This window comes from Esox lucius, chromosome 1 (genome assembly GCF_011004845.1).
Source record: "Esox lucius isolate fEsoLuc1 chromosome 1, fEsoLuc1.pri, whole genome shotgun sequence".
In the NCBI taxonomy this organism is placed as follows: domain Eukaryota; kingdom Metazoa; phylum Chordata; class Actinopteri; order Esociformes; family Esocidae; genus Esox; species Esox lucius.
In genome coordinates, this window is record NC_047569.1 from 40284849 (window position 1) to 40299638 (window position 14790).

At 39.0% G+C, this 14790-nt stretch overlaps 1 protein-coding gene across 1 annotated transcript; it reads left to right on the plus strand.

Moving 5' to 3' along the window:
• The first annotated feature begins 866 nt into the window (after positions 1-866).
• LOC105006034 lies at positions 867-13850 on the plus strand. Its single transcript, XM_034294386.1, has 9 exons — positions 867-900; positions 1030-1221; positions 3647-3748; positions 4938-4976; positions 5828-5911; positions 6791-6874; positions 7755-7838; positions 9609-9734; positions 13159-13850. Exons 2-9 carry the CDS (start codon positions 1086-1088, stop codon positions 13443-13445), a joined length of 942 nt encoding a protein of 313 aa, XP_034150277.1. The 5' UTR covers positions 867-900; positions 1030-1085; the 3' UTR covers positions 13446-13850.
• The last annotated feature ends 940 nt before the right edge of the window (positions 13851-14790 follow it).

Genomic DNA, 14790 nt, shown 5'->3' on the forward strand with positions numbered 1-14790 from the left:
AATGCTCAGGTGGGCCATGGCATTTAAACGATCCCCAATTGGCACTAAGGGGCCTAAAGTGTGCCAAGAAAACATCCCCCGCACCATTACACCATCACCACCAGCTTGCACAGTGGCTACAAGGCATGATGGATCCATGTTCTCATTCTGTTTACGCCAAATTCTGACTCTACCATCTGAATGTCTCAACAGAAATCAAGACTCATCAGACCAGGCAACATTCTTCCAGTCTTCAACTGTCCAATTTTGGTGAGCTCGTGCAAACTGTAGCCTCTTTTTCCTATTTGTAGTGGAGATGAGTGGTACCCGGTGGGGTCTTCTGCTGTTGTAGCCCATCCGCCTCAAGGTTGTGTGTGTTGTGGCTTCACAAATGTTTTGCTGCATACCTCGGTTGTAACGAGTGGTTATTTCAGTCAAAGTTGCTCTTCTATCAGCTTGAATCAGTCGGCCCATTCTCCTCTGACCTCTAGCATCAACAAGGCATTTTTGCCCACAGGACTGCCGCATACTGGATGCTTATCCCTTTTCACACCATTTTTTGTAAACCCTAGAAATGGTTGTGCATGAAAATCCCAGTAACTGAGCAGATTGTGAAATATTCAGACCGGCCCGTCTGGCACCAACAACCATGCCACACTCAAAATTGCCTAAATCACCTTTCTTTCCCATTCTGACATTCAGTTTGGAGTTCAGGAGATTGTCTTGACCAGGACCACACCCCTAAATGCATTGAAGCAACTGCCATGTGATTGGTTGATTAGAAAATTGCATTAATGAGAAATTGAACAGGTGTTCCTAATAATCCTTTAGGTGAGTGTAGATGACACGCTGATGTGTATTGTGATGATGTGTTGTGTTTTTTGTATTAAAAGTTGTGAAACATTATAACACACTTGAATGGTAAGTAAAAAAAATATGTTCATCAGCAGAAAGTTAAAAGAGGAGGTGGGGCTGTTAGAAATAATATTTAAAAACATTTTGTTTTCCATTTTCCTTTGTTGTTTGTATCTTCCTCACACTCTATGATAGTTCCCTGTCCATCGTCACAAATATCGTCAGAGATTTTACTCACACAGAGACAGTGGATGACTATGGAGACAAATGAGGACATTCTTTATGCCAATAAAGATGTTATAGAATTTAAGAACCAGAAAGCTGATTTGGGAAATAATCCTCAGGATGCAGTGATCCCAAAGAGCACAACACAACCTGTTATTTCAGGTAAGGCACAAACACACACAAACACACACACACACACACACATACATACTCACACATTTGTTTTTATGAATGTGGATGTGTATAAACACAGAAACATGTTAAATTATAACACTAGTCTAGTCATGAATCATATATTATTTTTACCCAGAGTACCTTGTTTTTCAGGTGAATTGTGGAGCTTTTACCGATGAAAAATGTCACAGATAACTAATTTAAGTGCAACAGTTTTCAAGATTCGTAACTAGGTGGTGTCAGGGCTTGAATAGTCATAGTTACTGGCAAATCCTTGTAGACTTTAGAGAGTGTTTTATATATACACACATACATACACATACACAGCCATTCAAATGTTTGGGATGAGTTAAAAATGTCCTTGTTTTTAATGAAAACATGCATGAAATGAGTTTGAATAGGAAATATAGAAAAATGAATAACAGTCATTGACACCATTTGAAACAAGATTAGATTAGATTCAATGACTATTGTCATTGAACAGTACGACTACAGCATCTAACCAGAAGTACAAATAGGGGAGGGCAGAAAATATACAAGTATTAAGTATAATGTATGTACAAGTGGAAAATGAATTGTTGTGCAATGAGGCACATACAAGTACAAATGGCAGTGCTGACAGTGCAATGAGGCAAATTGGAGGTGAGCATGTGCAACTGAAATGTAGGTATGACAGCAGTGAGGTTCTCCAGGTAGACACATACATGTAACAAGTGAATACTTTTTTAGACTTTGCAAGGCAGTGTCAGAGTCCAGTAGTACATGGTATTAGTGCAACAAGGTCCCTGAGAGGCAGTCCTAAGTGGTGGGCAGGTGGGTATGGTTAATGATGGGATGGGTCACAGATTTCAGCAGGGTTACAGCAGTAGGGAAGAAACAGTTCCTGAGCCTGCTGGTGTGGGAATGAAGAGACTTGTACCACCTGCCTGATGGTAGGAGGGCAAACAGTTTGTGGCATGGATGTGAAGGGTCTCTGATGATACCACACACCCTACGCAGACACCACTTGTGCTGGAGGTCTGCGATGGTTGGAAGCTGGGCACCAGTGATGTGCTGGGCAGTTTTCAATACCCAGGGGCCTTCCGGTTGGCCACGAAACATCCCCCAAACCACACTGTGACACATTTCATCAGAATGCTCTCGATTGTGCAGTGGTAGAAGTTCAGACAGCCCTTTTTTAGCCTCCTCAATAAGTACAGGTGCTGCTGTACCTTTTTGACCAGAGTTGAAGTGTTGAGGGTCCAGGAGAGGTCCTGGGAGATGTGGATACCCAGGAATTTGGTATAATAGTTTTTAATCAAAATTATAATAGTGTCCTTGAAACATTATTTTCCTCAAAGAGTCCTACATTTGCAACAATTTTTGCCTTGCAGATCTTTGACATTCTAGTTGTCAATTTCTTGAGTTCATTTGAAGATACCCCCCCCCATGCTTCCTGAAGCAACCCCCACAAGTTGGATTGGCTTACAGTCAAGCTACTCCCACAACAGCTCAACAGGGTTGCTGGTCACTCCATTATAGACAGAACACCAGCCAACTGATTCTTCCCTAAATAGTTCTTGCATAGTTTGGAGGTGTGCTTTGGGTCATTGTCCTGTAGTACGAGGAACCTGGCTCTATTCAAGCTCCTCCCACTGGGTATGGCATGGCATTGCAAAATGGAGTGATAGCCATCCTTCTTCAAGATTCTCTTTAGCCTGTACAAATATACCACTTTACTATCACCAAAGCACACCCAGACCATCACATTGCCTCCACCATGCTTGACAGATGGCATCAAGCACTCCTCAAGCATCAAATAGAGAGGCCAACAGGGCACAGGTGTTCAGTATTCTGGGGATTGGGATCTGGATTGGTGGGTGCGTTCATGCGTATCGGGAAGTGAGAGCGTAACGGTGGCAGGTGAGCGGCGTGACGGGGAGGAGCTGGATCCAGAACGAAGCGAGAACCTCACAAGGCCCAATTAAATTGCATTTATATTTCATTCAAATATTCCATTAGATAAATGACAGGCATTGCGTGTAATTCTAGCATAATATTTTTAAATGGTTGGTTATACTTACATAAACATTCAGATTCAGAAGCATAATAAATGTCATCCTCTTTTAACACGTATAAATGAAGTAGGGTAATGAAATATTTAAGTAAATCCAGAAAGTACATTTCATTCACACAATTCATAAATATATATTTAACCCATTATCTATGCTGTGTTAACTTGGTGTTTCCTTATTCCGCCATTTGGCACTGTGAGTACAGTATGCATGATCATGACTGTGTGTATATAACATTTTACAGCCAGCATTAATATTTATCAGTCTCATAATTTGCACAATAATGGTAAGCATTGTTTGATCACAGATTAAGGACAAATCATAATGTTTTAGATTTTCTTCACTATTTGTCTGATCAGGTTCGGACAGCCCATGGAGGAGGACCTTCCTAATCATTGCAGTGTGTCTGGGGCTGCTGTATGTTCTTATGCTGGCTGGAAGCATATTCCTGTTTGTCCAATGTAAGTTCAACAAGTACAATTATTATTTTTAATTTTTTTATTTTTGGGTAACAATAACAACTTGATTCTAATATTGTTGGAAATGAAATGTTTATCTGTTTCTACTATGCTCTCATAAAGAAATCTCATTTAATTGCAGCTCCCAAGCATTATTCTTATTAGCCAACAATCCAGTGATCTTCATGTATTTTCATCCATTTCAGTTAAAAGGTGTATACATATCTGCAGAACAGAGGAAACATATGTTTCAGTGTCCGTATGGGAGTCGTTGTTGTAGAAGTGAGTCTGACCCCTCTGGCCCCACTTTGACTGTCCTCACTGATGGTTTCACACGTTTAATGAGGAGTAAATACTTGGGAATTAGGAACAGTGAAAGATGATCAGACTGTCCCATGTGGGGAAGGGAATTGCTTTGTAAGCCTCAGGAATGTTTGTGTACACATGAAATCCCCTGCAATCACAAAACCACCATCCAGGTGTTCCGTCTGCTGTTTGCTGATGGCAGCCTGCAGTTCTTTCATTGCTAGTTTAGCATTAGCATCCGGGGGTATGTAGACTTGCTTATGTGAGAAATCGAGCACTAGTGTAGGGAAATATTTGCCATCTACAACACTTCTTAAATATCCAAAAATGTTGTTGTTACAGCTTTTGTAAGCTCAACCAACATGTTGTATAAGGGGAGACTTGGTTTGAATGTGAACTGGTTTTGTTGTTAACTAGAGCAAACTAGACATCATTTATAAGCTAGAAAAACAATAGCTTACTGTGGTTAACCACACTATAGGCCTTCAGACACATGTAGGCCTTCACCCAATTAGGATTTTTATACCAACTATCCATTTAGCTTGAGCCATTTCTATTGCATTCACCTGTTCCTCTTCGCCTGTGTTTCCTCTATTTCTCCCCTGTTCCTCCTCCCCTGTGTCTCCCCTATTTCTCCCCTGTTCCTCCTCCCCTGTGTCTCCCCTATTTCTCCCCTGTTCCTTCTCCCCTGTGTCTCCCCGATCTCTCCCCTGTTCCTCCTCCCCTGTGTCTCCCCTATTTCTCCCCTGTTCCTCCTCCCCTGTGTCTCCCCTATTTTTCCCCTGTTCCTCCTCCCCTGTGTCTCCCCTATTTCTCCCCTGTTCCTCCTCCCCTGTGTCTCCCCTATTTCTCCCCTGTTCTTCCTCCCCTGTGTCTCATCACAAAGATGTTCAGACACAAGAAGCTCAAGTGATCAGCAATACAGGTGAGATGAGACAGTTTTCCCTTTTTATTGACATTTTTTTTAACGACAGCTCAAATTAGTCTGGAAGCCGTTGTCACTGAAGTCAAGTGTACAGCTCCAGAGAAATTAAGAGACCACTGCACCTTTTTCTTTCCTTTCCAAAAAAGTCGAAAAGGAAGGTTTTGAGTGAGGAACAGAAGCGTTCCATTTGCAGGGGTCACTAAATTTTAATCCTTCTGTTCCTTACTCAAAACCTTCCTTTTCGACTTTTTTGGAAAGAAAAGAAAAATGTGCAGTGGTTTTTCCGGGGCTGTAATGGTAATAATTTCAAGAAGGCTTTCTACAGTACATAACAAGCGAGCAATGCGTAGATCTACAAAACTTGAAATCATTCAGTATGTAAACACATGCCGACTCTCCCAAATGGGGCCTCCAGATGCCACATCTATCAAAAATATTCACCCCCTTCGATAGTTTTATTTAAGAGCTTTTGATACCGATCAACACAAAAAATTCAGCAAATTGTTCTTAAAAGTAATAACAAATATAAAACATGAGGATTCACCCCTTTAAAACGATACACCTTATTGAGCTGTGGTTCAACTAATGGTCTTTTAGTTGCACAGTTAGTTCAGAACATGCAAATTAATTGAAAGATACTATTATAATCTTGTGTGAACAATCTAGGTGTTTCACATGAATGGCTTTTAGAATAGCCACTGGTTTCCTGGTCACCTCCCTGACCAGGCCCTTCTTGCCCAGTTACTGAGTTAAGCCGTATAGCCAGCTCTATGAAGTCTTAGTGGCACCGAACATCTTAATTTACATCCTGGTGAACTGTATTCCCTGTGCTCCCCCTTCACCCTCCACAGAGTTAAAAACCCAGGTGAAGAATCTGACAGCTGAATTAATGGTAAGCAAGACCAAAGTGGCAGATCTGGAGAAAAGAACAGCAGGTGAGTAAAGTCAAACATTCTCCTCCATCTACTGAAGAAAGAAATTCTGGGGTTTCAACACATTTCCTTGGAAGGGACAGTTGGAGGGGCCAGTATAAAACAGTATGAAACAGAATGTAACTGTATGAAATGGTATGAAACTGCACTTATTGCTGTAAATGTCTCTTGATGAGACTTCTTGTAAATGACATGCATTGTTTTTCTTGTTTTCTTAAACTTTATGAAAAGAAATCATGATGAGACACAGATTTAATATTTTTTATCAAGTTCATGTCAAACTCATTGAGGAAGCATGCAAGAAAACCAGGTGTTTGATAAATGACAACAATGTTCAGCTTGAACTGACAGGTGACATTGATAGTGTCCATTTTAAAACAGTATTCACTGAATTATTTATTTAAATTGAATTACCGTTACAAAGTCATTTGTGTCACATGTAACAATTAATTGAACTTGAATTATTTAATAATTTTTATTCATTGACACAGAATCTAGAATGATGTTATGAATAAAGCCTGTTCCTAATGTACTATCACTCACTACAGTATTGTTCAGATTTCATTACTATAAACAGTGATTTATAAATAGTAAAGATGTTTTGCTACATAAGTACTGAGTTCACCATGTTTGTTAGTTAAATCAAAATTAATTTCATATCTTTAAATACTATTATAATCTTGTGTGTACAATCTAGGTGTTTCACATGAATGGCTTTTAGAATAGCCACTGGTTTCCTGGTCACCTCCCTGACCAGGCCCTTCTTGCCCAGTTACTGAGTAAAGCCGTATAGCCAGCTCTATGAAGTCTTAGTGGCACCGAACATCTTAATTTACATCCTGGTGAACTGTATTCCCTGTGCTCCCCCTTCACCCTCCACAGAGTTAAAAACCCAGGTGAAGAATCTGACAGCTGAATTAATGGTAAGCAAGACCAAAGTGGCAGATCTGGAGAACAGAACAGCAGGTGAGTAAAGTCAAACATTCTCCTCCATCTACTGAAGAAAGAAATTCTGGGGTTTCAACACATTTCCTTGGAAGGGACAGTTGGAGGGGGCCAGTATAAAACAGTATGAAACAGAATGTAACTGTATGAAATGGTATGAAACTGCACTTATTGCTGTAAATGTCTCTTGATGAGACTTCTTGTAAATGACATGCATTGTTTTTCTTGTTTTCTTAAACTTTATGAAAAGAAATCATGATGAGACACAGATTTAATATTTTTTATCAAGTTCATGTCAAACTCATTGAGGAAGCATGCAAGAAAACCAGGTGTTTGATAAATGACAACAATGTTCAGCTTGAACTGACAGGTGACATTGATAGTGTCCATTTTAAAACAGTATTCACTGAATTATTTATTTAAATTGAATTACCGTTACAAAGTCATTTGTGTCACATGTAACAATTAATTGAACTTGAATTATTTAATAATTTTTATTCATTGACACAGAATCTAGAATGATGTTATGAATAAAGCCTGTTCCTAATGTACTATCACTCACTACAGTATTGTTCAGATTTCATTACTATAAACAGTGATTTATAAATAGTAAAGATGTTTTGCTACATAAGTACTGAGTTCACCATGTTTGTTAGTTAAATCTAAATTAATTTCATATCTTTAAATACTATTATAATCTTGTGTGTACAATCTAGGTGTTTCACATGAATGGCTTTTAGAATAGCCACTGGTTTCCTGGTCACCTCCCTGACCAGGCCCTTCTTGCCCAGTTATTGAGTTAAGCCGTATAGCCAGCTCTATGAAGTCTTAGTTGCACCGAACATCTTAATTTACATCCTGGTGAACTGTATTCCCTGTGCTCCCCCTTCACCCTCCACAGAGTTAAAAACCCAGGTGAAGAATCTGACAGCTGAATTAATGGTAAGCGAGACCAAAGTAGCAGATCTGGGGAACAGGATTGCAGGTGAGTAAAAGTCAAACATTCTCCTCCATCTACTTTATGTATGAAACACAGGCTACTGAAGAAAGAAATTCTGGGGTTTCAACACATTTCCTTGGCAGGGACAGTTGGAGGGGCCAGTATAAAACAGTATGAAACAGAATGTAACTGTGCACTTATTGCTGTAAATGTCTCTTGATGAGACTTCTTGTAATTGACATGCATTGGTTTTCTTGTTTTCTTAAACTTTATGAAAAGAAATCATGATGAGACACAGATTTAATATTTTGTATCAAGTTCATGTCAAACTCATTGAGGAAGCATGCAAGAGAACCAGGTGTTTGATAAATGACAACAATGTTCAGCTTGAACTGACAGGTGACATTGATAGTGTCCATTTTAAAACAGTATTCACTGAATTATTTATTTAAATTTCCGTTACAAAGTCATTTGTGTCACATGTAACAATTAATTGAACATGAATTAATTGAACTTGAATCATTGACACAGAATCTAGAATGATGTTATGAATAAAGCCTGTTCCTAATGTACTATCACTCACACCAGTATTGTTCAGATTTCATTACTGTAAACAGTGATTTATAAATAAGTAAAGATGTTTTGCTACATAAGTACTGAGTTCACCATGTTTGTTAGTTAAATTAAAACATATTCCATATCTTTAAAACCCACATTTTTGGAGGGTCTGTGTTTTACAAACGCAGATAATTGAAAGCTAATGTGACCTCATTTGATTGACAGTGCTGTTTGCCAAGTGATGGAAGTGGGTTCATAATTTTTTTCCCATTCAAATAACATATAATGGATCAGAAATACAGTGTATGCATTCATAATATTTGAAATGATCATTGTAGCTGGAAACTGCTGATTTATTTTATGGAATAAAATTTGCTCAAAAGTTTGCATACCCTTGGAGAATTTGTAATGTATGTACCATTTGTAAAGAAAACATGAGTGAGCAGGCAGAACATGTCTTTTATTTCTTAAGGGATTCCTTTTCAGCTGTAAATTATAACAGAATGGCACAATCATAAAAAAAACATGGCAACAAAGAAAAAAAATGAACTGAGGCCCTGAAGTCTTGCTGTTGGTATAGCTGCTCATTCGTCTTAACAAAATGCTTCCAGGTCGTGCAAAGACTTTGGTCGTCTTGCATGAACCGCATTGTTTGACATCTCCCCAGAGTGTCTTGATGATATTAAGGTCAAGAGACTGTGATGGCCAAGTTTTGGCTGTAATCTATCTTGGTCTACCTGACCTTCGCTTGGTATCAGAGATCCCAGAATTTTCCACTTCTTAATAAGTGATTGAACAGTACTGACTGGCATTTGCAAGGCTTTGGATATCTTTTTATATCCTTTTCCATCTTTATAACATTCCATTACCTAGTTTCGCAGGTCTTTTGATAGTTCTTCTCTTCTCCCCATGGCTCAGTATCTAGCCTGCTCAGTGCATCCACATGAGAGCTAACAATCTCATTACCTATTTATACACAGACACTAATTGCAATTGAAACATTCAAGGGTATGTTAACTTTTGATCAGGGCCATTTGGCTGATTTCTGTTATCATTATAATTTAAAAAGGAGCCAAACAACAATGTGATAACAAATGGCTTCATATGATCACTATCCTTAAATAATCAGTCAAATAATCAGTTTTGCATGATCAGTCATATTTTCAAAATCAATGCCAAAATGTCCTAATTTCTGCCAGGCTATGCAAACTTATGAGCACAACTGTTTAAGTTAATATTCTGTCCTTTACTGTGAAGTGAGTCAGGTGGTGTTTGCTGCTTCAATGGGAAACCGGAGAAACTATGGTCCATTCAGTTATTCTGTCACCATGGTCTACGAGAATGTCTTCATTAACAGTGGAGGAGCCTACAACTCAGGCACAGGTAAAGCACCCCCAACCCTACACCTTAACCTAACCCTAACCACTGGTACCCCACCCCAACACTAACCTTAACCTAACCCTAACAACTGGTACCCCACCCCAACACTAACCTTTACCTAACCCTAACCACTGGTACCCCACCCCAACACTAACCTTTACCTAACCCTAACCACTGGTACCCCACCCCAACACTAACCTTTACCTAACCCTAACCACTGGTACCCCACCCCAACACTAACCTTAACCTAACCTTAACCACAGGTACCTAACCCCAACCCTAACTGGTTTTACGAGTTTACCCTAATCCCTAATCCTAACCCCTAGACCCCCATACCTAATCCTAACCCCTAGACCCCCATACCTAATCCTATCCCCTAGACCGCCATACCTAATCCTATCCCCTAGACCGCCATACCTAATCCTAACCCCCAGTTCCTAAATCCTAACCCTAACCCCCAGCCCCCAATCCTAACCTTAACCATTAGACCATACCCTAACCTGAACCCCTATTTCCTATCCTAACCCCTAGTCCCTCATCTTTAACCCCATGTCCCCAGTCCCTAAGTTTAATTTCGGAACTCCTGGCCTTTAGCCTTACAGAAAACCCTAACCTGGACCTCGGTTTTTAACCTGAAACCTTGATTCTTATGTCCAATATCAAACCCCAACCTTCATTTCACTGCAAGGCACTCTTTTTTATCTGTATTTTTCTTTCTTTATTGTTCTTTATTTATCTCCTTTTTGGGGAGCGTGCTCCCTCCTTTCCCTGATCTTTTATCTATTTTTAGTTACTAAAATATTGTATATAGTTGTACCATTTATTTTAAAAAAGTTTTTTTGCGTGTGCCAGTGTATAATAGATTCGTCTGACCTTTATTTAACCTAACCACAGGTACTTCACCCCAACCCTAACCTTAATCTTACCCTAACAATAGGTACCTCACCATAACCCTAACCTTAATCTTACCCTAACAATAGGTACCTCACCATAACCCTAACCTTAATCTTACCCTAACCACTGGTACAGTACCTCCAACCCCAACCTTAACATAACCTTGAATAACCTAACCCTAACCGCAGACACAGCACCCTAATCCCTAAACTTAACCAAACCCTAACCACAAGTACACCACTCCAAACCTTAACCTTTCGGAAATCGGAAAGTCAGGGGAGATACTCTTTACTCTTTACGAGTGTTCAATAAGTTAGCATCTGTATACAGATGAGGCAGTATTGACAATGGTCATTTAACAAACCAGTGGTTGAACCCAAAACAGTCCACACATCCTCCAATCAGAAAGGTATATACTACATTTTACCCATGTTGTGTTTATGGGTCTATGCATGACTCTAACGACAGTCAAACACACACACACACACACATTCTTGGAGCTCCTAATTCTACACAGGATGTATGGGGCCTATACTGGGAATCAGATGTTACCTCACTACCATACATTTATCACTACTTTCCTTGCTTTTCATGACCATAATTCCACACCTTAACCCAACCTCAATAAATGAACACTAACCACTAATGCCTAAAATAACATTAACCCTATTGTTAACATGAACCCAAATGTATGTATTCCCGTAACGACAACCTTTAAAGGGATTCCTCAGGGTTTTGAGATTTGGGATATTTTCTGACTTAGACTTAATACAGTTGATGGATAGCGTTTTTATGTCTCTGCATGCAGTTTGAAAAAAGTTGAGGTGAAACATATAATTAGCTTAGCACAATTTTTCAATGAGTAAGTGCTAGCCAGCTATTATCAAAAGCAGGGAAATAACTCAGTACATATTGTTCTGGATAAACATGGGTTGAGTTTATTTTAAAAAGTGAGCAAAGACAACCGAAAATAAGCCATATTCTGTAAATTAGGAAGTTGATGGAATCTGTTAGTTACTCTTATCAGAAAGCTTCGTATTGGTTATGTACATTTTCTCTGCTTTTGAGATGAGCTGGCTAGTACTTATTTGTTGACTAACAGCAATTGTGCTAAGATAAAGATGTGATACACCTCAACTTTCTTTGAACTACATGCAGAAACATGAACATGGTATCCACCTGTTTGTCAAAACAAAAAAATACCCTGAATGTCAATATCCCAAATTAGGCCTTGGCCATAAGGCAAAAAAACATTATCATAATCATTTTCATATTCTCAAATTTCATATCAATAAATATCATGATATCCATAGTCATTTTTTTAAATAATTATACATATTGATATAGTTTTATCTCCCAGCCCTATGCTGAAGTATTCTTTATAGATGGGAGAAGTCTTTATTCTTGTTGGGACAAGCGAACAATTTTCTGGTGGGGGCTGAACTCTCAGGTTTTACCATTATCCTAAAACCCTGAACACACACAGACACTTAACACAGACACTAAACACAGACACTAACATTCAGTGATTGAATAACTCAACACACAGACACTAAACACAGACACTAACATTCAGTGATTGAATAACTCAACACACAGACACTAACATTCAGTGATTGAATAACTCAACACACAGACACTAACATTCAGTGATTGAATAACTCAACACACAGACACTAAACACAGACACTAACATTAAGTGATTGAATAACTCAACACACAGACACTAACAGTCAGTGATTGAATAAATCAACACACAGACACTAACATTCAGTGATTGAATAACACAACACACAGACATCAAACACAGACACTAACATTCAGTGATTGAATACTCAACACACAGACACTAAACACAGACACTAACATTCAGTGATTGAATAACTCAACATGCAGACACTAAACACAGACACTAACATTCAGTGATTGAATAACTCAACACACAGACACTAACATTCAGTGATTGAATAAATAAACACACAGACACTAACATTCAGTGATTGAATAACTCAACACACAGACACTAACATTCAGTGATTGAATAACTCAACACACAGACACTAACATTCAGTGATTGAATAACTCAACGCACAGACTCAGTATTTATTCCACAACTAACAGCACACAGTGTTAGGTCCTGGCTGGGTGTCTCTAGGCATCTCCATGCACCTGTGGGCCACAGTCAGGACCTGACCGCAGGTGCCTCTAGGCATCTCTGCGGTACTGTTTTCTGTTCTCCCCAATTAGAGACAGCTACATCTTGTTGTCTTTAATTGGGGACCCAATTTAAGTTTGGTTTGCCTTTCAGTGTGTGGGTAATTCTTTTGAGTTGGCTTTCTGTTTTGCGACGCATCAGTTTGCGATTGTACTCCGCTTTTGTTGTTATTCCGTTCTTTTGTTTCAGAAGAGAAACATTAAAAGGATGTTTCCTAACTCTATGCCTCATGTCCGGCTTACACTGAACCGTGACACACAGATCTGTTTAAAGATCTAAATTTGACGCTATGTGACCTTTGTCCTGTATTTCCCTCAGGCATTTTCACAACTCCTGTCAGTGGAGTCTACTTCTTCATGTACTCTGGCCATAGTGTATCCACTAGGACCATGGGATTGTGGCTGATGAAGAACGGCGTTCAAGTGCTATCAATATTCAACCATGCTTTAGATTGCAATCCAAGCTATATAACGGGCTCCAACAGCATCTCCCTGGCACTGGAGGTGGGAGATCAGGTCTATATACAGCTGTATCCATACACCTGGGTCTTTGACGACAGTACCAGCCACACCACTTTCACTGGTCAACTTCTCTTCACTCTCTGATTTGATTGGCCACCTAGATTTTACCTGATGAGTGAGGCAGCTGATTGGCCAATCTCAGTGCTAACCTGTTTCATGGCAGTGTTGTAGTCCATTTCTGTTCAGTTTAATCAATTTATTCAAGAAAACAGTAGAAAACAGTAGAAATGTACAATTCATAAATGGTATTGTAAAAATGTTATGGTCTTTCTATTTCCTTCTGAATTGGTTGAAGCAAACCACAACTAATCCCACCCCTTGTATGCTACCGCTACTCATTAGTGAACACCCGTCTGCCTCAGCCATCCCTGTCCATGTACGGTCAAACGATCTTAAACTACAGAAATCTGAGCAACTCAAAGAAGTTTAAATCATTGATTCATACTGTACCTCAGTCGGTAAACAAGGCATTATTATTTTTCATTTTTCCCCCTCAAAGATTTCAGTTAGTTTTATAATTGAATTGTTCACGTTATAGGTCACATTAAAGGTGGAAAAAGTTCTGACATGATTTATCTTTGTCTCATTCTTTTACATCACAAGAACCTGGCATTTTAACAGGGGTGTGTAGACTTTTCATATCCACTGTAGGTAAACAAAACCTGACTGAAAACCTGACTGAAAACCAGCTGAGACTGAGGTTTCCTTTCCAGTGGTGCCCTGTATCACAATAACAAACAACAAAAACAGGAATAAGAAAACATCTAAAAGCATATTTACAAGGCATATTTAAGAAAAGCAAATACAATTCACTTTAAAATGTTCAGTCAGACACTTTTTAAAATGGGCTAAAGACAAGTGGACCGGAGGAATAAAAAAGGCAAAATATTGATACTTTCTTAATGCTATAATGGAGTCTGCTGGTGATCCCTCTAAATTCTGGAAAACCGTTAACTCACTTAAATGTTGTCCTCAACAACCCTACCAAAGTAAATTAGAGTATATTGGATGCTCGGACCGTCAGTTTCAAAGAAATAAAATGCCAATATAATCCTGACCGGTATATTTCCTCAGCCCTCTGGGGTAGAGGAAAACAATAACCTGGTTTTTAATTTCCATTAATTCACATAAAGTGAGGTCTTCTCTGCATAATCTGCAATAGATTCTAAGAAATTGGTTGGCGCTGACCATCTGGATGCATATTTACTTAAGTGTGCCGCTCCTCTCATTGTTGGTACAGTGACGCACATCTTCAGTCGAACACTAGTTGTAGGAAAGATTCCTAAAGCCTGGAAAACAGCTTTTGTTTTATCACTTCACAAGGGAGGTGATGGTAGTGAAGTAGATTATTACTGGTCCATCTCTAAAAGATTCTAGTGTCATTGGTAAATAAGGAACTACAGTTTTAGCGATTAACAATACTTTCTCC

Bases quoted from the DNA above. Each gene is read 5' to 3' on its own strand.
- LOC105006034 (XM_034294386.1), top strand. From the start codon at position 1,086: ATGACTATGGAGACAAATGAGGACATTCTTTATGCCAATAAAGATGTT. The intron at 3,749-4,937 runs GTAAGTTCAACA...CTCATCACAAAG, and splicing joins CATATTCCTGTTTGTCCAAT to ATGTTCAGACACAAGAAGCT. The intron at 4,977-5,827 runs GTGAGATGAGAC...CACCCTCCACAG, and splicing joins TCAAGTGATCAGCAATACAG to AGTTAAAAACCCAGGTGAAG.